General features: G+C 48.2%; 6 protein-coding genes across 6 annotated transcripts; 3 read left to right on the top strand and 3 right to left on the bottom strand.

Annotated features, from left to right (window-relative positions):
* Window positions 1–2,970: 2,970 nt before the first annotated feature.
* On the top strand, window positions 2,971–4,801 carry F4813DRAFT_327421 (uncharacterized protein). The gene has a single exon (XM_049241089.1). The coding sequence runs from the start codon at window positions 3,564–3,566 to the stop codon at window positions 4,449–4,451; it is 888 nt and encodes a 295-aa protein (XP_049101851.1). The 5' UTR covers window positions 2,971–3,563; the 3' UTR covers window positions 4,452–4,801.
* Window positions 4,802–6,875: 2,074 nt separating this feature from the next.
* Window positions 6,876–8,313, top strand: F4813DRAFT_327261 (carbohydrate esterase family 4 protein). Its single transcript, XM_049241087.1, has one exon. It carries the CDS (start codon window positions 6,971–6,973, stop codon window positions 7,772–7,774), a length of 804 nt encoding a protein of 267 aa, XP_049101850.1. The 5' UTR covers window positions 6,876–6,970; the 3' UTR covers window positions 7,775–8,313.
* Window positions 8,244–10,405, bottom strand: F4813DRAFT_327332 (cystathionine gamma-synthase). The gene is made up of 2 exons (XM_049241088.1): window positions 9,900–10,405; window positions 8,244–9,805 (listed from the first exon to the last, which is right to left on the bottom strand). Exons 1-2 carry the CDS (start codon window positions 10,191–10,193, stop codon window positions 8,714–8,716), a joined length of 1,386 nt encoding a protein of 461 aa, XP_049101849.1. The 5' UTR covers window positions 10,194–10,405; the 3' UTR covers window positions 8,244–8,713.
* A 657-nt stretch (window positions 10,406–11,062) lies between these two features.
* F4813DRAFT_379655 (uncharacterized protein) lies at window positions 11,063–14,668 on the bottom strand (the record flags this gene model as incomplete). Its single annotated transcript, XM_049245481.1, has 2 exons — window positions 11,063–14,009; window positions 14,100–14,668. 2 exons carry the CDS (start codon window positions 14,666–14,668, stop codon window positions 11,063–11,065), a joined length of 3,516 nt encoding a protein of 1,171 aa, XP_049101848.1.
* Window positions 14,669–19,039: 4,371 nt separating this feature from the next.
* On the bottom strand, window positions 19,040–22,294 carry F4813DRAFT_401435 (uncharacterized protein). Its single transcript, XM_049248404.1, has one exon. The coding sequence runs from the start codon at window positions 21,995–21,997 to the stop codon at window positions 19,214–19,216; it is 2,784 nt and encodes a 927-aa protein (XP_049101847.1). The 5' UTR covers window positions 21,998–22,294; the 3' UTR covers window positions 19,040–19,213.
* Window positions 22,295–22,535: 241 nt separating this feature from the next.
* Window positions 22,536–23,642, top strand: F4813DRAFT_352213 (6,7-dimethyl-8-ribityllumazine synthase). The gene is made up of 2 exons (XM_049242511.1): window positions 22,536–22,942; window positions 23,078–23,642. Exons 1-2 carry the CDS (start codon window positions 22,734–22,736, stop codon window positions 23,469–23,471), a joined length of 603 nt encoding a protein of 200 aa, XP_049101846.1. The 5' UTR covers window positions 22,536–22,733; the 3' UTR covers window positions 23,472–23,642.
* Window positions 23,643–23,865: the final 223 nt, after the last annotated feature.

Raw genomic sequence — 23,865 nt, 5'->3', positions numbered from 1 at the left:
ACATCTGGATCCTTCAAATCATCGTTATGGTATGTACCTACGTAATCCGTAAATAGGTCTACATAGAGATCAAACTTGTAGATCATAAACTTACCTAGACAATCAACTTGATACCATATAAAACTGCAACCTGAATAGCTTCATCCATATAATTTTCGAAGGCGGTTAACACTCTAGTGGATGGCTTAGCATGACATGTGTGACTGCCCCTATTATTAAAGGTGAAGTGCGAAAAGCAATGCGAAACAGAGGAGCAGTGTACGTAGATAGTATGTACATACCTATGTTTGCTGCTAGATCGGAGGCTCGGGAAGAGATGTAGGTACATACATTGTAGGTAGGGCTCGGGCTCCCTCAATTTTCCACTATGCAGGGATAAATATTGAGCCACTTCGCACGGGTATGTACCTAATGTAGGTAGGTACATAGTATGTCGCTACGGCCGGCCCTACTACCAACACCTCATAAAAGAAACGCTTAATTCGTCTGAGGCTGAGTCCGATTTAGCTTTCGCATCTAGCGACCTCGCGCTTAGATGACGACTACATCGTCTCTTATTACATAGAACCGCTCTCTCAGCGATAAAGTCGGATGAGATCAGAAGAGGTTTGGAGGAGAGCGCGTGAAGATGAAACACTCGAACAGTCATAGCCAATGGCACATGAGAACAAGCATCCAATGAGGTTTTCTCCGCAATTAACGCCTTGCGTGGCTTCGTCAGTTTCAAACTGCAGAAAACCCCTGCTCGCACCCGATCAAGTTTGTTTCCTCTTTTTTTCTTTCTTACTCTCTACCCAAAGGGGGAAAGTCTTTTCGGAGACCTAGTTAAGCCATGCAATCAATTTGAAGACTTCAAGGCAAGGATGGTCAGGAGATGTTCGCTCCCAATCGATTTGCGCGGTGGATCAACCATGATCAGATCCATGTCCACCACGGGAGGGGTGGGAGTCCTGGGACATGGGCACGGTAAATTACACGGTTATGTAGATGTTTTGTGCCATCGCATTGAACAATGAACAATGAACAATGAAAACGAGGCCTTTGCGTGTATTGCGCGATTCTGTATCTTGAAGAGATGCGGCCAGCTTTGTAATGTCTGACTCTGTGATATATGTGATCTAAGAGCATAGGCGTCGTCAAAAGAAGGGCCACGTAACGGCGCAATCTTACGCTGCAGGAACGGGATGAGTTGTGCAGTAAAAAAGAACAATACAATGTATGTCATTATGTAGCATTGACGACGGCTCAAAGGATGATTCGAGGGTTCTTTAAACTCTCATGTTTGCCTTCATCCTACTGGCTGGTCTCGAACTGGTACCTGCATTTCTACATTTAGTGGCTGATAATCTTTGCTCGACGTGGCGTTGGGGGGGTGGTAGTCGGGAGACATTGGCCGGGATGCCTAACTAATGAGAATCAAGAAAGGAACCGCTAAAGAGAAGCTCTGGAGAGTTGGAGACTTGATTCGCCAACACGCCGCCTGCCCAGCTTTTTAGGGACCAGGGGGCAACGATTGAGTCAGCCAATCCGCAGTCCCTGTCATGAGATTCGCCTAACTGGGGTTCCCGTCCTGCGCTAACTTGCAAGCGGAAGCACGAAAAACCATTAGACGTCGCAGGGATTTTTAGATTCTACATACTATGTAGGTAGTAGGGTCGCCGTCTCTAAATCTTTTAGTGCCACTGTCGATCGATCAAGTCTTTCCTTTAGCTTGAATGTGTTAGAGAGTCTAGTAGGAAAATAGTGAGGGAGGATGCGCAACTGAAGCAAACAAAGAAAGGGGGTATGATTTATGACTTGGAAGTGGACATAGAAATGGTTGAGGAGGATCAAAGAAGTTGAAGATGCTTAACCTTAGGTACTGAGAAAAGAAGTCAAGCTGGTGCGTGTAAGTGCACTACATGTACATATGTATATTAAGTCAATGTGGGTTGTCAATGCCTTAACAAGCATAAGAAGAAAGAACATGCGAGCATATTGTAAGTTGGTAACTAATACATTAGTTATGAGCAAAGTTTATAAGAATTTGTATTGAAATACAAAGACTCTTTTAGTACTTGAAACTTCACTAATACTTTCGCCCTAAGTTCCCAGACTCCCTGTAGGTGGAGACTTAAGATGCCTGTCTAGGGCTTCTTTTTCCCCATGTCTTTCTTTTTTTTTCCTTCTCTTCTCCCCCAGTCCGGACCACGATCCCCCCCCTGGGTGCGCTTTATTAGTATTATTGTCGCGGTTCCTTTTCATCCCAAGTGCATGCACTCCTTCACTTTCCACTCATTCTAACCACTTGCCCGTCTTGTTGGCATTATTCTTCCTATTCATTCATTCCTCTTCTCTACGGATCCTCATCCAAGACTCGTCGCCGGTCACGAATTAACAAGTCTCTTGAGGCTTCGAAAACATTGTCCTTCCTTTTACACTTCCAAGATATTACGACCACTATTGTCTATATCCTATCTTATCAGGAACCTGGTTGTTTCACTGTTTCGTTCTAGTAAATACAAACCATCTTTTGACCAACCCTCCTAAAAGGTTGTTGGACCATCATTGAAAACTACCTAACCCGCTCTCTCCTTTCAAACTGTCAGCCAGCTATTTCGGAGTTGGCGATAGATCTTGTGTGAATATACACAAATACCAAGACAAGAGATCCACATGCTACCAATATAAGGGAACTCGTGAGAGTTTGATATCATACTTTGATAAACCTTGGACAGGTTCGACTACGATTGTTACACTCACATTTCACTTTTGTGTGGTGGCTACAGCAAATTTAGGTGACCCTATATTCACCTCGGCTTTCATATAGGAATTTAGGGATTCCGAAGAGGCGTCAACTGGGAACTCTAGGAACTCCGGGAATCTCTACGCCTCAGTGTCTTCCCCGCGCGACTAGTGCATCTTGCACTTGTGTGAATTAAACGGCTAAGTATTCTGCAACGGCAACCTTACATTCGCAGCTACTCGATTTGGTCATCTTGGAGACCTAGACTCGTTGGTCATTCAACGTAACGATACACCTAGTCTCAGAGGGAAGACCCCGCGATCTCATAGGATCACATCAGGTTGTTTCGCTAGGACCCTACCACATTGTCCACCTGCCTAATTAGGGTAACATCGTCTCCTGCACAAGCGTCCGTTAAGCGCGCCCTGAAGTGGTATTCATCACCGGCCGGAAACAAATCGTAGTGTACTTCCTGTCACTATATCCTTTTCACTCAACTTAGGGTTGTCACATTACCCGACTTTTACCAATATCAACTCTAGGCTTTAGGTGTCGCATATACCCTATCGCCTTTCCGTGAAGAAAATTTCACCTTCGAAGTGGATTAACGCAGGCCGGAGAAAGTTTATAGGGCGCGACTTTTACAGGTCCGACTACCAGCTTACGTTAAGGGTATCTTTCAAGCTGGATTCCTTCGTCTAGGTGGCACAACATAAATCCAACGCTATACCTAGCCTCCTCCTGTGTTTCGACTCATATTCTGGAAGTCTTCCAGGGTAGAGCAATTGGTCCTTGATTCTTTTTCATCACTAAGAGGCTCTTGAAACCGTCAGCCAACATGTCTCTTGCGCGCGCCTTTACGACGAGGCGAAAGCAGTCCTCGCAGGATCTGGGGATATTGCCGCAACGGAGCAATACTGTCTCTAAGAATAACTCTGCGGCAATTCGCAATAAGATATCTGGTCCTATGGCCCTTACCCACACAACGAATATGCTCGCATACAACGCACCGGATTTATATCCTCGATCAGAAGTCTCACCAACTGAGTCCAACAAATCCGACGACTCTTCTTCTTCTGATAGTCCTCGTAGTAGCTCATCATCGCCGCCGACGAGCCCTGACATCCCAACAGCAGATCGATCTGTCACGCCAGAGCCCAATCATCTTTCGTGCTATTTCGTCGCTCCAGGCCAGCCCAAGACGCCTTCGAACACCAACGAGGCGCCAGTTATTCCAAAGCGATCACCATCACATACTAAGAAGGCATCAATCGATAACTTAGCAAACAAGTTTGCGCGCCTTTCCAACCAATCGGGCAAGTCCGTCTCCACGAAAGCTAGCTTTTCGCTTTCTCGCTCGTCATCAACCTCGACAACAGCTACTTCCGTCTCGTCCGGTTCTTTCTCGCGCAAACCATCTGTCTCTTCAGCTACGGTGCCACCTATGCCTCCCGTAGTCACATCGCCACCTCCGGCTCGCCCGACTTTCCGCCGAGATTATTCCGACGCCCAGCATCCTTTTGGTAACGAGCTGGCGCAGGTGTCGGAACTCGCAGAGGAGTTAGGTGTTAAGGACAAGATGCAAGTTATCGACGAGGAGGAGCAGGAACTTCTTGCCCGAGGTCTTTGCAGTTTCCGACCCGAGGATTACTTGGCTGAGGTCCAAGGACTCTTCGCGACCTTCTTCAAACCCGAACCGGCCGAAATAGAGCAGGTATGGATCTAAACCGGTGCAATTCACGTTCCACCCGAATCTCACTGCCGGAGTTTCGGGGGTAGCATTATATGCGGCATTTCAATGTATATATTTGGACAGTCGACTAAGAGTCTGCGCACAAACCTAGCCAAAAAGGTGTCGGCATAAGGGGACCTAGCGATCAGATTTGCGGATTAAGTTGTGGAGTTTGGGCTGACATCGCGCTCTGGGCAAGGTTCAAAGGGACCAAGGCGTTCGAGACAGGGTTGACATTTGTGGTTTTAATACATACCCAGACACTTAGCACTAGACCTATACCGGTCATTTCTTCTGTTGTTCGTTGAGCTTGATGGATTGAGGTGGAATTTATTGTTTATGAAGCGCCTCTTACCAAGGCTTAAGCAGTGTTAAGAATTGATGTGGACATACGCCAGTTTATTTATGAATTACATCTACGTAGTGTTAAACGATGAACTAAACATTATCTGCGCATGCATCTGTGACCGTTTTATTCAAAAGATTTCTAGATATCACTGGTCGTTCGCAAGTTATAAGCCAACTTGATTTGTACCATATCGACCTAAGAAATAGATTGATGCTACTACCAGTCAGTATTGAATGGGTAAAAGCCACGCGGCTGAAGTTGTAATTAGAGTGTTGGGAATTTCCAAGTCTTTTATATTAATTAGTACAAACAACACGGCATGTTCCAGAGCAGCCTGTTAGTGATTAGGCTAATCTATACTTGATAGTATTATGAGGTCTACAGATACAATCGAATTTTCTTATAACACTGGCTTCTATCACACGCATCATCCTTAGAGCTATCTCTGTACGGTATGTTACATAAGGTAGAGGTGACCTGCTATACAGTAGCACGAGGCACCCCCCGCACAATAGCTCTCTCTCGAGACACACAGCTGAGAGTAGCCCCTCATTGGATGTCGCCCTCTGGACTAGTTCACGATAAGAACCTCCTCCTTCTTGTGGTATAGTATCGGCGTTTGTATTATTCAAGCAGGTCTCAGAGGAATACGGCCGAGATATGGAGATACGGAGATATGTATGCACACGTGCGAACATGGCCCGCATGACAAGAGACAATAACAACTGGGCAACCCGCAGCTGTGTCTGGTGATCCGGACTGGCAGAGTAGTGTATAAGCGCTCACTACGTTACTTAGGTAAAGGATGACATGACGGATAGCCTAAGACATTAGACATGAAGACCTTATCTCAGCAGATCGGCCTCCAGCTGTCGGTCAAAAGACCCATGTTAGTAATCTAGGTAGAGTCTCGGTTTATCTTAACCAAAGGTAGTCATGAGTATTGTCGTCTTTGGCTCCGAAAATAGCTACATACATAGGTACATAGTTAGTTACATACATAGTAGGTGACAAGACACTATTAAACCACGACGATCTTAACGTGGCTTGGTCTATACCACCAGGTCTCTGCAGCTCATATAGGTATTTTAAAGATGGATGTAAAAACCATATGCCTTCCCAATTTCGATAAAAAACGCTACGACACACAGCTGTTCGATCTTAATTGAATCGTTTCAAGATGCTATAGCAGTAAGTAGATTAAGTCACAACCATGGTCGCTAGGTATCTCTAAATACGTTTATGCAAATCCTAGTCACGATATCTCCGCGTCGCGTTTGAAGACTTGGGGCGGTGAAATTGCGGAATGCTCGTGGGATGGAGCAGTTCATCCTCGGTTTCATGCGTACCAAGGTATAGAGTAGAGTATAGTTAGATGTAAAAAGATGGGATAGAAACGCATTCGGGAATCATTAAAACCCCATAGTTATTACTTATAACTACCGATTAACTAGGTTAAGCGATTTAACTACGTCATAATAATTGTGTCAAATAAAACTTGAACTTGGACTTTATGTAACTAACTAATCCGTAACTAATACATTTTTATGTAATACATTCACATGCGTACATTAACTTCGGCTAGTTACGTACCTATATTTTGTATGTATAAGAATGATCGAACATTAATAAATGATTATTAATAACATGGCATCCCATCTGTATAACAAGTATACGTAATCCGTACTCACGTATGTATGTACCCACGGTGGAGAACGGCATCACTGCGTGCAATGCGACCACTAAAATTAGCACACCGGGATGCTAATTGATTGATCCAACCCACTAAAATCAGCCCCTGAAGCCCCTAAAGCAACGGGGGTAGGGTAGGTAGTGTACGACGCAGTTGACGTATTTCCATCCATCCATTTTTCTCTCATCCCCCTTCCTTTCTTGGCTTTGCCTTGTCTTGCCTCGTCTCGTCTCGCACAAACAACAGCCTTTTTCGTCCTCTTTGAGAAACAATACACGCATGACGAAAAAGTCCGAGCCCGAGTCCCGTCGCACTTGTTTTTTTTTTTTTTTTTTTTGTAGTTGTACCTAGTCGCACGACGCTTCCGTGCCGAGGTCCTCGCCATTCGATTCGATGCCCGAGCCGCCATCTTGAATATATCAACCCGCCCAATCATCGAATGCTACCCTCCTTGATCCACCCCTAAAGCAAATGCTGCGCCTGCCCGCGCTCTTCCGCCTGCCCTCCAAGCTACGGCGGCGGGCCCGGCGCCGGAGGATGACTACCCTGGTCTCCCTGATTGTCATCCTAAGTCTGTTTCTGCTGCCCTTCTACGTCGTCTATAAGCCTCCGCGGGCCCTAATCCGGTACTTTTCGCGGCGATGGCCCGACGTGCTGTGGGAGGTTCCCACGGACCAGAAAGTCGTGGCCCTGACCATCGATGACGCCCCGTCGGAGCACACGCAGGAAATCCTCGCCGTGCTCAACGGCCACGAGGCCACGGCTACCTTCTTCGTTATCGGCGGCCAGGTGCCCGGCCGCGAGGAGATGCTGGCGGATATCGTGCGCAGCGGCAGCGAGCTGGGCAACCACGCTATGCACGACGAGCCGTCGCGCGCGCTGTCGGACGAGGAGTTGACGACGCAGATCGAGACGGTGCGCGAGCGTATCCGCGCTGCGTACGCGACAGCTAATAGCGTCGAGAACCCCAAGATGCCGCCTCAGTACTTCCGGCCCGGGTCGGGCTTCTTCAGCGACCGCATGCGCGCACTGGTCGACAAGCTCGGGTATCGCATCGTGCTTGGCAGCGTGTACCCGCACGATGCGCAGATCAGCTGGTCCTGGCTCAACGCGCGCCATATCCTGAGCATGGTGCGCCCCGGTGCTGTGATCATATGCCACGACCGTCGTGGCTGGACGGCGCCGATGCTGCGGAAGGTGTTGAAGAAGCTGAGGAAAGACGGGTACCGCGTTGTTAGCCTGACGGAGATGCTCGACATAACGGGGCAGCGCTGAGCTTCTCGCGGCGGCAACGGTATTAACAACGCAACTAGTGCATCGTCGTTGGCGACGAATGTATACCATTATAGACGTGGGAGGAAAAGACAAGGTCCCTATGATTACGCCCCGTCTACATCCAGCAGAGCTTGCTTCATCTCCAAATGGCACTCTGCCACTTCGCTGCGCTACCCGGCGCCGTATACTAAAATATAGGCTACTTGAGGTTAGGGTAGACAGGACCGCCCCAACATTTTCTATACATGAATGATAATGGCGTACGAGCCGGCGTACAGGGCAGGCCTACATACAAAACTACATGCAAGAAGAAAGGCCGACCCAAGTGTGTGTACCAATAGGAGGCGTCGTATATAAACCCATACCGAATCTTTATTCACAAATTAGACGCTCCGAGAAGAGCTGGTGTCGGGATTAAGGCTTATTGGTCTGGCTTAGAAGGAATAGGGTATTACTCAGAGCTTGTAGAATAGGGAATAGGGTATGAATAACGAAGAGTCAGGTTGTTATTATAGCGAGTGAGCTTTAAGGCTGGGGATAAACATATTGCTTTGCTGAAGTATGTAGGTTTGGATAGAGGCGCCTTAAGAGTATATAGTATCGTGAGTTGACCGCAAGTGTATAAAACTTCTGTTGGTTCTAACTCATTCTATATATATTCCACCCGAGGCTTTAATAAGCCCGCGTAGGTTTGCACTGTTCTTGTGAGGTAGTCTTCCCAATATAGGGGGTTACCCCTTTTCAACATCAGCTGAGGATGGCAGAGAATGTGCTTGCATACTTGAACACAGGGTTGTCTATATCTTTCTTGTTCTTATAAGCAATATAACTAGGTTAGTTCATATTATATAATTTGAAGCAGTAGATAGTCCAACCTTCTTCCTTTTAATTTGGATAGCTACTTCAACCTACCTACACATCAATCCCAACCCGATAACATCACACTCCCCCGATCAAATTCGCACCGCCGTCAGAAGCAACCTTGGCACCAACATCCCTCTTCGCCCTCTCCGCCTTCAGCGCCTCAAACCCTCGCACCAAATCGTCCCTCAGATCCTCAAACCCTTCTATCCCAATACTAAACCGCAAAAGCCTCTTGTCGACCCCGGCGTCCGTCATAGCCCGCCACTCGACCAGCGACTCGACGCCGCCCAGGCTCGTGGCGTGGTGGAACAGCGCCAGCTTGCTCGGCAGCCGGCGCGCGTCGTCCGCGTCGCGCAGGTACACGGCGAACACGGGCCCGAAGCCGGCCGGCATCTGGTCTCTCAGCCAGCCCTCTTCTTGTTGTTGTTGCAGACTGGCGTGCTTGACCTGCGCGACCAGCTCGCCCACCACGCTGTTCTTCCTCGACGTCTCGCCGGCGAGCCACGAGACGAGCTTCTCCGCGTCGCCGCTCTGCTTGCGCACGCGCAGCTCCAGCGTCCGCAGGCTGCGCACCCCGAGCCACCCTTCGAAGCTGCCCATCACCGACCCCAGCACCAGGCGCTCGGCCCGCAGCTGCGGCATCCAGGACCCGGCGTGCCGCGGGTGGACGGCGAGCACCCCGCACAGCATGTCGCTGTGGCCGCCGAAGTACTTGGTGCCGCTGTGCATGACGACGTCGGCGCCGAGGGCGAAGGGGTCCTGCAGCGGCGGCGGGGCCAGCGTCGCGTCGACCGAGAGCAGACAGCCCCTGGCGTGCGCCCTGTCGGCGTAGGACCTCAGGTTCCTGGCCTCGCCGGTCGGGTTCAACGGCGTCTCGACGTGCACCACGTCGCCCGGCTGCAGGTCGGCGAAGTCGGCGTCGAGCGGGATGGTTTGGAGACCGGAGAGCTTGGACACGACTTTGATGACGCCGTGGCAGCCGTGGTAGCCGTCGGTGATGGCGATGCGGCGCGGGTTGAGGAAGACTAGGAGTGCGTGGAAGGCGGAGAGGCCGGAGGAGTAGGTTAGCGCGGGGCCGTGGAGGATGGATGTTAGGACGGCTTCGAGGCGGTTTGTGTTGGGGGCGGTGTCGCGCGAGTAGACGTGCGAGTCGTAGGGGTTGTTGGGCTGGGTTGCTTGTTAGCTTTTTATTTGGACTTTTATTCTTTTTCCACATATCGTTCATTCTCTCGAGGAACGAGTATATAATAAGAAAACATACGTTGATATTAGTCCACGGCTTAAGCTCGTCCGGATCGTCGTTATACCGGAACGTAGTCGAGACGTGCATAGGCGGGGCGACGGACTGGTGCGAGTTGAGGAAATCGTCGGCGTGGATGGTTTGTGCCGACAGCGAGAGGTGTTGGAACCTAGAAGCCAGTGCTGTCGCCGTGACTGGTGCTTCTGTCTCATCTATGCCAACGACGGGTTTCTCGTGGGCAACTCCTTCGACGAGCTCCGGCTTAGCGGCATCTTGCACGGATACCCCGTTTGCGGTACTCTCCTCTACCGTCATGATTCTGTCTTCTTCCGGTCACTCTAGTTTAGTAAATAAGGAATCTCTAGCTCCGTATTGAATATATATAGATAGGTACCTAGGTATGAAGGCAAGTAAATAGTGCCGATAGATATTAGGAGGGTTGAAAGGATAGTTACGATTTAGAAAATAAGTCGTATAAGTTGGATGCAGCCGGTACAAGGTCGCATGGGGCTTTAATGGAGAACAAGGGCGCCCGATGTTGATTCCCGCTCCGTTATCGGGACTCCGTGTCGTTTATTATAACTTTTATAACTTTTATAACTCGGAATACCGAAATTCCTAAGCCTACATACCTAACTAATGTACATACCTACCTACCTACCTAGGTACTAAAGTCACTAAAATGCCGAATAGGGGTACGCTACTTTGATTTATATATATATTATTATGTCTTCCATTCTCAACGCTTCCCCTCCCTTCCGCATGCAATTATATATAGGTATATGTATATATATATATATGCTACGCCCTTCCTCTGACACGTACCTATTTCCAACCTCCCATACTGTATCCTTGCCATTTTTTGTACGCCATCGCTCAACACAAGGCCACTCGTCGCGTACGAGTACAAACAAGGATTGGTAAAAGGCATCGAAACATCGTTACCCTAAGATGCGAGTGATCAGATCCTAAAAGCGCCTTGCTAGTCCCAACCGCAAAATTTCAAATCGCCTCGCTGAAATTCCTATTATAGCCCTTGCCAATGGGCTGCTCGACTCTATACATTCGTCCTATACAGCGATTCAAGGAAATTCGTTACACGTGAATAGGTGATACTGAGGTGTAGGTGTAGGTAGGTGTAAGTGTGTGTGTGTGCGTGTGTGTTTGTGTGTGACATATTTAACCTAGTGATTAGATCGCCTAGATACCGACGAGCCGGGGCTTGGCTTCCTCGACATGTCTACTACCTCTGCCGAGCTTCCAAGTAAATCCATCCCTTGCTCGGGTTCGACTCTGCTGATGTTATGTTGATGAACGTAACCGTAGTTTGTAGGTCTGTCTTCTGTGCCATCGGCCGAGGGTACGTGACTGGAGGCCTCGGTTCCTGCCGCCGACGACACCGAAAGGCGCTTTTGCGAATTAGTTCGATCGAATGGCAATCTTGCAGACATGCTTCCGGTTGGTCCCGTATTGTTAGACTGAGTCTGCACCATTGGCACCCCCAAGGTTGGCGCGAGATCGATAAGTTGCCTATTCTCTAACGGGTTTACGCTGGAATTTCGTTTCGAGCTCTTCCTAGGTACCTCGGGCACTGCTGGCACTTCCCCAACTTCTGATGAAGCTTTCACCGTTCTCTGTGACGGATGCCTGCTCGCCTTGGAGTGCATTCTACTAGGGATCCTAAAGCTTTCGCCTGCGTCAAGATCGGGTAAAAGGGGTGGCTCTTCAGCGACTCTGGGTATTTCCATGTCTATCTCGTCATCTGATCGAGGCTCGCCATCTGATTGAGGCTCACCGTCGTCGTTAAGCAATTCGCCTTGGGCACTATCTTCGACGACGCGCTTGGTCTTCTTCGACTTTGGCGTATCGTCCTCATCGTCGCTTTCTATCGGGCCATTTCGAAGTACACCCATTGCTACCGGTATGCCCTCCGGTGGTTCCTCGGTAAGTTCGCCATTTCTGGCCCTCATCGCAGGGGGCATTCGGGCACTTCTGACTACTTCGAAGCCCTTGCCCTTCTCTTTAGTCTTACCGCCGAAAAGGCGTTTAAGCCATCCAGTAGCAGTCGCGACTGGGCTGGTAGGATCTGCTGGACCCGTGCCTAACTTGCGACCCGGCCCCTCCGAGTTTAATGCGGGACCACGCACCCCGTAATAGAAGTCGACTTCGCGGGTCGAGTAGTCTGCCCTTGGCGCAAAAACCGGTATATATGGCGCAGGTGCCGGAGCTGGATTTATCTTCCCCATGGGTGGTGCATCGTCATCTCCGCCTGTCGTTGCTCCCGTAGGTTCGCTTAACCGATGGTTTGATAGGTCAATGCTAGCTAGGGAGCTACGCGCCCGATGTGACGACGAAGTGCCCAACTCATCAATAGTAGCTCGGCGAGCACGTGGGGGGCGGTAGTAGGGATCAGCCGTAGGCTGAGGACGAGTAGCTTGCCCTGGAGACGGCAGAAAGGAGAATGTACTAGCGTCTCCAGGGGTTGTCGTCGTCGGGGTGAAAGCACCGCCACTGCCAAGTGGAATTGAGTACGCGTCCAGACTTCGGGCATCTAGAGCACTTGAGCTTCTTAGGTTAGAACTGGCAAGCATCCCAATGCTACCAGCTGATTCGCTTCTTACGCGTCCGTACCCGCGTTTCGTTACAGTTTCAGAGGTCAACATCGCCGTGCTACTAAGTTGACTTTGGCGGGATGGACCGCCGCGTCGGTCTACGCGTCTTGATAGTTGGCGAGCACCGAAGATCTTGGAAAGCCCACCCCTTCTCTGCCCGTCAATGTTATCTCCCCCGGCACCTAATAGCCGTGCGATAACCTCGATGATCGTCTGTAGTGCGTTTAGTAGGAAGCCAAAAATCAGTACACATGCGTGTATCAGTAAGATCACGTAACCGATCCAGCTCTTCTGGCCCTCGGAAACTCCTAGACTTGGTGTAAACGCAACCATGAGTATCACAGATACAAAGCGAACCACCGAAAATCCCGTATGATAGGCATTCATCGAAGTAGGCGAGTGGAAAGGCCGAAACGCGTGAAGTGTCAGTATTTGAATCACTTCGCATACGGCCAATATTACTACCTGTGCGGTACCCGATGGCTGCACAGCGCCAACGGCGATGCCTCGTAATAGTGTTAGTATAATTGGAATTATCGCGAAAGCAGCCGCTTGGTCAGAATATGTATTGTAAAGGGGCCCGTAGAGGAGCACGGTCGGGAGGTCGTCAAACAGGTGCGCCCTAGGCTTGGTACTTATGATGAGGTACATGAGCCATATCGAAAATCCAATGATCAAGACCAAAGTAAGAACGGCCAACCCTACAAGATAGCCCGTGGAACGATCCGCAACCACCAACTGGAAAGCGGTCAGGGCGACAACGGGAAGTAAGAAATAGCTGAAGACGATGCGAATGATATTGCCGATTGAGAAAGGTATATTCTTGGATCGAAGATCCTCCTCGGGGACGTGGTTGATATATCGTAATAGCCATCGTACAAAGAACCAGACTTGTAATAAGAAGAGCACGGCCCCAATGATGACCAGTAACCATACCATCATACCGGCCCAAATATCTTCGACTTGAGCCATGCCCTCCAATTGCGCAGTATTCTCAAGACCGTACTGACCATCGGTCTTATAGAGTCCGTCGACCACACTCTGCCAGGGTTCGGCCTTGGAGACAAAACTTTGGTTGAACATCAACGCAGCCCAAGAGACCTGACTCGTAACTGGCTGATAGAATCCGGGGTATTCCAGGGTAAGACTACCGGTAAGAAGGACGTATTGGATGTAATGGAGACAGTCGCCGAACCCAGGAGTAACTAGACGTAAAAGATCGGGATCTCTACCGTAATTTGATGTCCAATGGAAGACATCGCTCGTGCCCCATGGACTGAAGATTCCTGCGAAAGCCGTCGCAAACCCCACCAAGATCAGTACAAATAGCGGGACAAACTTCAGAGACCAGGCGATTCCGCCGAGGTCCGGCGTGAGAATAGTAGAAACACATCCAATCGTAGTCTTCCCAGAATCGCCATACCAAATAATGAAAGTGGGAGCAAGTGACGTAAATGCATAGGTTGAAGATAAGTCATTCGTGAGGTTGAACGACGGGAAGTCGTAGGGTGGTGAGTCTCTACAATAGATTTAAATGTTAGTTCATCATAATAGCCAATTTTAAACATCCTCTGCCGTCCTTTTCTTGATTTCTGCGGGAGCAACCTACTGGGGTATCTGATCCTTGAACACGGGGCCGAGCGGACACGACCCATTCTGGATATTGCCGCAGAAGTTCACGGTGTTATGATAAGGCTCGTACGTCGAGACGTCAACTTTGTAGTATAAAGTTGTAACTTTGCGTTGAGCGGCCGGCAGATTCGGTTCGGGCTCGTTTTGTATCTTTCCATTCAGTATTTTACTCGGATCATCCCAAACCGACGAATTCCATGGTGGCAGCGGATCGGTGCCAACGCGCCCCGTCACATTCCCCCAAACTGTTACGATCAGGTTGTGGTTCGGATTCTCGGTGTCGAATTTAGCGTCGACATACAGGGGAACCCATTGAAGCTGAACTTGCTCTGGTAGTTGGTTGGAGTAGATGTAGTTGCTATCTAGACAGTTGTCGAACGCGACTTTTACAGCGGATGCGGTACGAATCCAAGTACATGCTACCAAAGAACCCACCACAATCCTGGATAGGGACGGGATTCCGAAATTTCGGGTTGTTGGGGCAGAAGTTGGCAAAGACAATAATGGCAAGCATCTATCTTGCTCTGATTCATAGGTGCCTATCATCTTGACGGGCGAAGCATCATCTGCCGCATATACATCTTGATTCTCGTCAAACTTGGCGTCGTCGTCGTCGGCATCGACGTCGGCGAATCTTGAATAGGACGTAGGCGTACTAGGAGGCCTTAAAATATGATTTCGCATCGTTCGTCGTCGGGAGAGCGGTATCAAGATAGTGTCGCCCAAGGCTTAACGCTGAAGGATCTAGGACCACTAGGGCCACATCGTTGCCGGGAAGAGCAGTCTCGCTGGACCTTGCAATTGATTGGACGCGCGCGACGGGGAAATGTTTCAAACGCACTTGAAAGATATGAAAGTACTGTTTCGTAAAGATAAAATATACCTAACCTAGGTAAATACGAGAGAATGATTATGAAAAAACGAGGGAGGATTTAGGAAAGGAGATCGGATATCGGGTTACTTTGGGGCGTTGTTGTGGCAGTGCGTCGTTCGGTTTGTAAGTGAATTATGATGTTACCAAATCTAGCCTACCAGCCTCTGCAGCTGCTGCAGAGTCTACAACCAAAGTTGTATCGTCCGTGCCTGTCTAACGACCCAAAAAACAAAAATCCCTGTTTTCCTAGCTTGATTGCTTGCTTACTGCTGCGGACTATGATTTGCTGGAGGGTGTTTCTAGTTATGCTAGTTGATAAAAAGAGATAAATAAAAAAATAGGTAGTTCGCGATAGAAAATAAAAATACCCCTCCAAAAAAAAAAAAAAAAAACCGAGAGTGGTGTAGAGTCAACCCAGGAGAGGTAACGACAGTGATAGCGCTGTGTACACTATTAACAAAAATTATTATTACCTATGTTAGGAACTTCATTAATATGAATTGGGAAAATAAAGAGAGAAAAATCGTTAAGGCGGAGAGATCCTCCAGGGACCCTTGAAGCCGTCTTTAAAGCCAACGCATTTTGATACATTAGCGCCCAAGACGAAAAAGGTAGGTACGTACCTCGTACATCGTACATCGTACAAGGCTACCTATCATTACCAAACTTGTGAAAGCTGAGACTGAGAGTTCCCCTATGCTTCAGTCTATAATTATAAGCAATAGCTATGTCGTAAAATGTTTCCAAGACTGCCAGGCAGCATGATGAAAATGGTTCTAGTCATAGAATCGAATGATGGGATATTTATGCTATACCCGACGATTTTCATGTTCCCAGCCAATTAAAAGTAACGACAATAGTGATGAAGTCATCATGATCGAACCAGTACTACCTTATTAGATATCAACTGGGATAACACAAAGGTAGGTATAATCGAGGATGGTAGGTATCCCAATGATATGGAGAGCTCGTTTACTAGTTGAACCTTATTTCCCGTTCTTTCCTACATACATGTAGAACTAATTGTGAATAGTGTGCGACGGAGCTACCCACATATGGTACAATTATGTATGGAAAGAACCACATAAGCTCAGGTATGAAGTACATTATATGTAAGATAAGGTACGTGATAAATACTACCTAGGTACCTAGGTACGCTTGTCTGATATAAGTACCTACCTACCTAAGACATACATATGTACATACCTGAGGTAAGACATTAGGTAGTACCTACTATATTTGCTTACCTTAATTGCAGAGAAGCCGTGATCGAGATGGGGTTTTAAAGTGTTTTGTCCAACTCTAAGCAGTTATAAACTCGATCTAGACCCCAGTATTTTGATTCATTTTCACTCTAAAATGTCGGGTACTACGCGATAGCATCCATTAGGTAACGAGTTCTACCAGCAATAAAATGAAGGGTGTGACGATGTCCTGAGCACTGGAACTTTCCTTTCCACCCGTCCCGAGCTTCTACGCATCCGAAAGGTCCAATCTCCCGCAACACGAGCGTTCCGTCTCCGTTTCTATTGCGGACGGCCAAGTTTCGAAACATCCGCTGCGCCGATTTATAAAAATTTATTTCTAGTATCGACTCGGCATTGGCAGTTAGCGAGATGTGGTGCGCTCGTATCAACCACCTCCGTCATAGAGCTAGACATCTCGTTTAGATGCGCTGCCATCAGCCGTCGAAGAATAATACTCCGAAAGAAGCCAAAGGGGAGCCTCTCGTTGGGTCCAAGCTAATACGGGTCTGACAGTGGGGGGCGCCGTACATACAGGAGTGGCTGAACAGCGCCATCCAGTCGGCGACTCAGTCGGTGGCCCGTTTTGGTCCTTGGCTTTTTATGCCATGTGGTGAGATGGACCCTGGATGCGATGTTCGCATTCGTTCGCATTGCGAGGCGTTAAGAAGATAGATTTACTGATTCATCCATTGATTTATTTATTTCACCATTCCAATATCACTGCGGCTTTTTTTTCTTTTTTTTTTGTTCTTTTCCATCTGACCGTGTGCTTTGTTTGCGACGGCGGAACCACCGATCTTAAGTGCTGCGCGCTGGCTACCTATATAATCCGAAACGCGTCATTGCATGTCGGTCTTTATGCAAATACGAGCCGGAAGCTTGCTAGAGCCTAGAGGCTTTAGAAAATCGAGATCGACGACTGGGGTCTTAACGTGGCACAGCGTTAGCGCCGTGGGAAAAGCAGGTTCTTCCCACTGTATCCCGACTTCATTTCATCGTAACCGATTACTATGTGCTACGGACTTCGTCACGATATATAGGGCCGTCATAGCACCGCCGTGGTATGAATAAATGCATACTAGCATACTAAAGCAATTATCAACCATATATCCAGATTTGACTGCCCGCATCGGAAATTCGGACATATTCCTCGTCCTTCTATGTGAATACTATATTCTTAGGAGACGAGACATTCATGTCATCTTCCTCGGGTAGGAAAAAGAGAAAGGTTGACTCCGAATCCGTCAGCTCGCAAGTTTAGCCCTCACCCTCACCCTCACCACATGCCACGCCTGCCTGTGCCAGTATACCAATAGGGGTTGATACAGCGCTGAAGACTCATTGATATCTTACGTGGCGGTAGGGATAGAGAGGAACTTTATCCCGAGTTCAAACTCCTACAGTATCCCATTATTGGGCACACCTCCTCACTATCCAGTTGGGTCTTGTCGGCCAATCACTGGAGTTGACTTCGTATTCGCTTGCTAGGAGAGCCATGCATAATCGTCAGACTTCTCCCTGGTGAGTAAGATGGGTTATGTAAGTTGTTGTAGGTTGTAGGCTATACGGGTTAGGCCAGTATAGAAGGGATTGGACATACATACATATCAGTGGATGCAAGTTGGCAGTTCCTAATATTCGTTATCAACCCTACCTAAATATATTGTAAGCTTAAGCCTACATATACCAAAGGCCTACCGCCATACAAAGATGTATTCCTACACTTAATGGCCTGAGACTACTTAACAGCACATAGTAAGCTCAGTTGCGCAGATTTCCTCTTCACAAGTTAGGCACCAAGGCTACCTTTGAACATAAACCGTATACTAACCATATTCCTACTATACAATCCAGTGAATCATCACCGCGAAGAAACAACCCCTAGGCTAATCGAATCTTAACCCTCCATCTCCCTCTCCCTCTTATCGACTTTATAGAAAACCATCCCTCAGAATACCGCCAAGCAGAAGCATACACGACAACAGACGATCAACAACCCACACTTCGTCCTTATCCCACCCCAAACCACCCCCCCTTCCGTGCTAGACTCTAAAGCTCTCCACCCTTAAGACGACGTGTCCGACCGTCTTCCCCGCCCTCTTACGTATCACCCCAAGAGCCCAAGCCCCAGATATACATCCATACATACATACGTAGATACGCAATTCTTGTACAAGTAAGCTAAGAACGACGCCATTGCCCCCGCCCACGGATACCCCTAGGCCAATAGGTGGTATCTCGACTCCCACGGTCTCGACGGTCTTCTCTCCTTGCCTTCCTTCACGGTTCGGGTCACTAAGACCAGCTGCGACTAGGGAAAACCCAACCTATCCTCAACTATAGCGAGTACTAAACCTGCAGAAGCTTTCGAAGCGCCGAATAAGAGCTAGCGTAGCCGGGTACATACCAGCCCCTGTAGAGCTAGACGTAGCTGTATTAGCGATCATCAATTGTTCGAGACGATGAAGGGGTCACAGTAGCCATAAGGCCTTCTAGTTACGTTGGTTTCGCTGGACTGTCCTGTTTCGAGGACTAAGTAACTTTTGACGACTGCGGTAACCTACCTGTAGACAGCCGGTATAAGGATAGGTACTTCCTAGATAGCACAGCAAATGTAAGGGGCCTTAGGGGCATTGTTCTTAAATATATATGGCCCTCCTATTCAGAGGTTCTCCTAGATTCACTAATAACTTTAGCACTTGGGCTATTATAACTTCAAATTAGCTATAACTAATAGTATTAGTTGATGGGCTTCTCTCTCCCATGAAGCAATCATACAAGCACCTTAGAGTATCTACAGCTAGAAAGCATCATATATCACCATTATCTTATAGTTCTTATAGCTTAACCCCCCACCCCCCCCTTCTCTAGTACTAGCTACATCTGCTCATAGTGAAACAACTACTTAAGCAAACTAGATCACCTGAGTAACGTCTCAGGTATCAATAACAGTACACCGCTTTACTTGGTTTACGAACTAGCTACAGCTCCTTTACCTTTTAGAAAAGAGCAAATATTAACTTCAGGAGCGAACTCTTCGCCATCGTCTGCGCCCATCTGTTTAAGGAAGGCTAACTTAAGTCGTTCCTCAACGTTGCGGCCCTCGTCCAGACTCATCTCAAGACCATTTTCTACGACACCCTTCGTGACGTATCTATCGTACGTCGCATACTTCTTGACAGAGATGCGCAAGGTTTCTGTATTCCACACCTCGATAATAGTTAGAGAATGAGTCTGGTCGTATGAGGGGACATTTTCCAGGGGTAGGAGAGAGCTCTTTAATCTTCGAATTTTCTTTGGCTTCATACCGCTCTCTTCCGCAGCTATCGATTTTTGACGGCGTAAGAGATATGCCCGAGGGTCACCACTAGCTAAAGTCGTATTTATAGGCTCGTTTATTTTAGAGGAATTGAATTCATCTTCGGGGTGATGCTTGCGTGACTGAACACATGGTCGATCCTGGGCTACCTTTGGGTTGACGTGGATCTGATGCTGCTTCTTCTCGGAGACGTAAGGCGCCTTCTGCAATGAAAGCTTATGACCGAAGTCATTCTTCGCCGGTATTGGCACATACTGAAACCAATTATTCTCCTGATATTCCTGACCTTGTGAATCTTGATGATTGATACCGCTACTATCCTCTTGTAATTGTCGTTTGCGGTTTCCTCTAGCACCCCGGAAGGATATTGTTGTCTGTTTCATACCATCTGCCATGGAATCGTCCCTTGGATTTGTTAATCGATCTTTGCTTATTACAGCCGCCTCGGTAGATGAGGGTGGTGACCAGGGGAGGGAATTGCGGTGTCGTCGCGGCTTCAGAGTGGTAGGCACTGTAATACCACTCATGGCATTCTGTGAAGGCATCCCAGATGGCCTTGATATTGGGCTACGGTATGGACCACCTGGCACTCTGGGCCGTAATTGACGTAAAGGAGCTTGTGATTCCAAGTGTTGCTGGCTTGGGGGAACATCAAGGTCTCGTGGTGCTGCTCCTATGTGACGAAGGATAGGAGGATCTGGAGTCATTGGAGATTCGAATACAGAGAGTGGCGAGTTGCTCTTTTGGACTGGTTCGTTCCTGATACGCTCTTCAACGATCCGACCAGGAATAGGCGCATTCATCTTTGCGATAATCCACGGGTTTACATCTTCCGGTGCCGAATTTTTGACTGCATCTAGTTTCTCCTGGAAAGTGGGTAGTGCCTGCGCAGGACCGGGATACTTGCTCCGGAGATCATTGTAGCCATACTCATTGAAATCTGTAGACATGTCAACTCTGTATTGAGTAAATCCGGTATTTGATAGATTGTCTTGGAGGCTTTGAATTTCTTTAGATCCTGCTTGAGCGGATGATATTTGAGTACTGTTCGGCTCAGTTTCGAAAGATACAGGACTATGCGTATGCTCCCCTGTAGCTTCCAACAGAGCAGGTAGTGATTGGGAGGTAACAAGGGCCTGTTGACCTTGTAGTGCTGGTTGTACTATTGTTTGGTTTGATATCTGTACTGACGAACTAAGGGGTTCAACCCTGTTAGTGATGGACTTGACTTGTGTCCCTGTGGATGGTGGCTTTTGAGCTCCTAAATCGTCCCTCTTGTTTGAGATGGAACACCTTTTAGCTGGTAACTGTGAATGTGGGTTACTGGACGGGGATGAATTATACACCTCCTTACACAAGTCCTTAAATCCGCCAAGTACTATTTTCTCGTCTGAGAATACTACATCATCTTTAGACGCTTCTATATTAGCATCGTAACTTCCGGGAGGACACTTAATATTTAACCGAATGAAGTAGTTTTTGGATTTTGTTGTTGGGGTATCCTGTCGGGAGACACTGATATGCTCAACGTAAATGTCCAGTAATTTCTTCATAGTGCCCCTTTTTGCTATAACAGGGCGACTATCAACAGAGAAATAGCGTTGCTTGGAAAATTTGGGATGGTCTAAATCCGGCTTTAGAATGAAGGCTTCGAACACATATTTACAATTCAGCGGAAGTTCCTGATGCTTGACAGAAGAATCGTTGCTGCTCGTTAGATCACTTATCTCAGATATCTTCTCGAAGCAATAAGTCGTAATATCTGGACCAAACAGCTGGACAGCCGCTTCTTTTACGCTGCAGCGCAAGTTTGGCGAGTAGTTCCAATTCTGTTTAGGGAGCTGCAACACCCTAAGCGAATATTTTAGTTGCGGTCTTGCCATGGTGTAAGAACATAGTAGTTCGCGGATCTTGGCTATCGCTTTTACCGAGTCCTTAATAGCCATCTGTTCTCGAACCGGCAATTTATGGAAAAGCCCGGTAATACTTACAGTGGTTCCAACCGGTGCTGATGTTGGCTGTTGCTTCAGTATGCCTCCCTTATCTGGTTGAATGTGAAGGATAGCCGCTACAGGCTCCGAAGCGATTTTAGTAGTGACAGTGACTTGGGCTAGGGAATTTGCGCTGGCTAGTGCTTCTCCACGAAAGCCGAGCGTTTTCCCAAACTGAGTTCTCAGTTCCTCAAAGCTCCTAAGTTTGCTCGTATGACCACGTCTTCCAAGTGCATCGTAGTCGTCTGGGTGGATACCGATTCCATTGTCCCGAACTTCGATCTTCTTCACCGTGTCTGCAGAGATGATGACCTCAATCGATGTGGCCTTAGCATCAATTGAATTGTCTAAGAGCTCTTTCACTAAACTGACTGGAGTTGTGATAGCTAAAGGCGAACATAGGAGTCGAGTGGTAGATTCAGGTAAACGAGAGATTGTAGACATAGTGAAGATCAAACCATATTAGTTGAAATATGAAATAGCTGGACCCCTAATCTATCAACGCTAGATGTAATTGAATGAGGTCTATTCTCCATCTACATTTAAGAGTATAAGGGAGAGTATAAATAGTGTTTTCAACTAGGGAAAAAGGAGCAGAAAGCTCTATTAGGTTTGAGCCAAGTAGAAACTAAAGCATCCCGACTTTCATCGCACCTGCTTAACGAACTTCAATGTTAGCCGAACCTACTAGCCCCTAAAAATCGGTAAGAGAAGTCACGACTCAGAATTTGTGTAACTCCCTCCATTTTACTGCTGCATAATCGAAATACTCCGGTTCTAAAAAATACAGTTGAATACATGCAGCAACAGTACGAACTGTAGGTACATCAGGTGACGAAGGCAGACACCTAGGTGCCGCAAAGGGTTAAGGCAGGGTATACCCCTGTTCAGAAGTGCGTCATGCTCTGCCCCTCTGAATGGTATGTACAATACATAGGTATGTATTCGTACCTCATACAGCCCACCCTTGTGTACCTCGACTACCTCTACCGATGTAGGTACAATGCATGAGGAGCTTCCCATTCTGACACCATTCATTGACTCCTCCTCCTCACATTTCCAATTCCCTACGCTACGTTACCCAATTGCTTTATATTATATATTAACAGGACCACTTATGCCCTGACACCCGTCTACCACATTAAATAGGTACCAACTAAGCTCTGTCGAGAGAGAAAATATGGCGCACTCCCTCAAAGGCCCTTCCCCCCAGGAACACGATGGCAGCAGCCTGCGCATCGGCATCGTGCACGCGCGCTGGAACACCACCATCATCGAGCCGCTGGTCAAGGGCACCAAGGAGAAGCTCTTGAGCTGCGGCGTCAAAGAGTCCAACATCGTCGTGCAGTCGGTGCCGGGGTCGTGGGAGCTGCCCATCGCCGTCCAGCGGTTAGGAACCCCCTCTCCCCCGAAAATACTTGCCTACCCAAGAGTCCTTGACTCTACCTGCCATTTCCCTCGCGCCGTCGCAATTGCTATCTGATTTTGTATCAACGCAACGTCAGGCTAACCCCTCCCTCACAGCATGTACGCCGCCTCTCAAATCCAGCAATCCAGCAGCGGCAGCGCCTCAGCCGGCGACCTGCTCGGCGGCTCGACAACAGACCTAGCCTCGACAGCTGCGACGGCAACTGCGACGCAGCCCTTCGACGCCATCATTGCCATCGGCGTGCTGATCAAGGGCGAGACCATGCACTTCGAGTACATCGCGGACTCGGTATCGCACGGCCTGATGCGCGTCGGCTTGGACCTGGGCATCCCCGTCATCTTCGGTGTCCTGACCGTCCTCGACGACGCCCAGGCCCAGGCCCGCGCGGGCCTTACTTCCGGCGGCCACAACCACGGCGAGGACTGGGGCCTCGCCGCCGTTGAGCTCGGCGTCAAGCGCAACGCTTGGGCTAGGGGTAAGATGGAGTAGAAAATATCCAAAAATGAAACCAAAAAAGGACAACGGACTGGTAGGGATTAGTCGGACGAAAGTGTAGCCTCGATCACCGTCGAAGGGACAGGGCAACATCATAAGAAAATCATAGGCTAATTACGATAGGCTTTAGCAAAATACCTTGGCTCATAGGATAAATTCCAAAAGATGTCTAAATGAATGCTATAACGCTGGCTACCAACATAAATGAATTAAACGATAAAGCAATACCCCCAGCCTTTCATCCTCTTCTCGCTAATCCAAATATCACTTCCGACTAGGTATATATCCACAATTAAAGATTATCGTCGAGGTATGTAGATGGCTGGGTGGATAAGTATTAGATTACCGATATATAGGGTGTTCTATCATGAATCGTCCCACCACGAGC

Source organism: Daldinia decipiens (assembly GCF_022478715.1).
Source record: "Daldinia decipiens strain CBS 113046 unplaced genomic scaffold F4813scaffold_8, whole genome shotgun sequence".
Taxonomy (NCBI): domain Eukaryota; kingdom Fungi; phylum Ascomycota; class Sordariomycetes; order Xylariales; family Hypoxylaceae; genus Daldinia; species Daldinia decipiens.
Note: the sequence above shows the minus strand (reverse complement) of the source record. Positions and strands in the feature narration are given on the sequence as shown.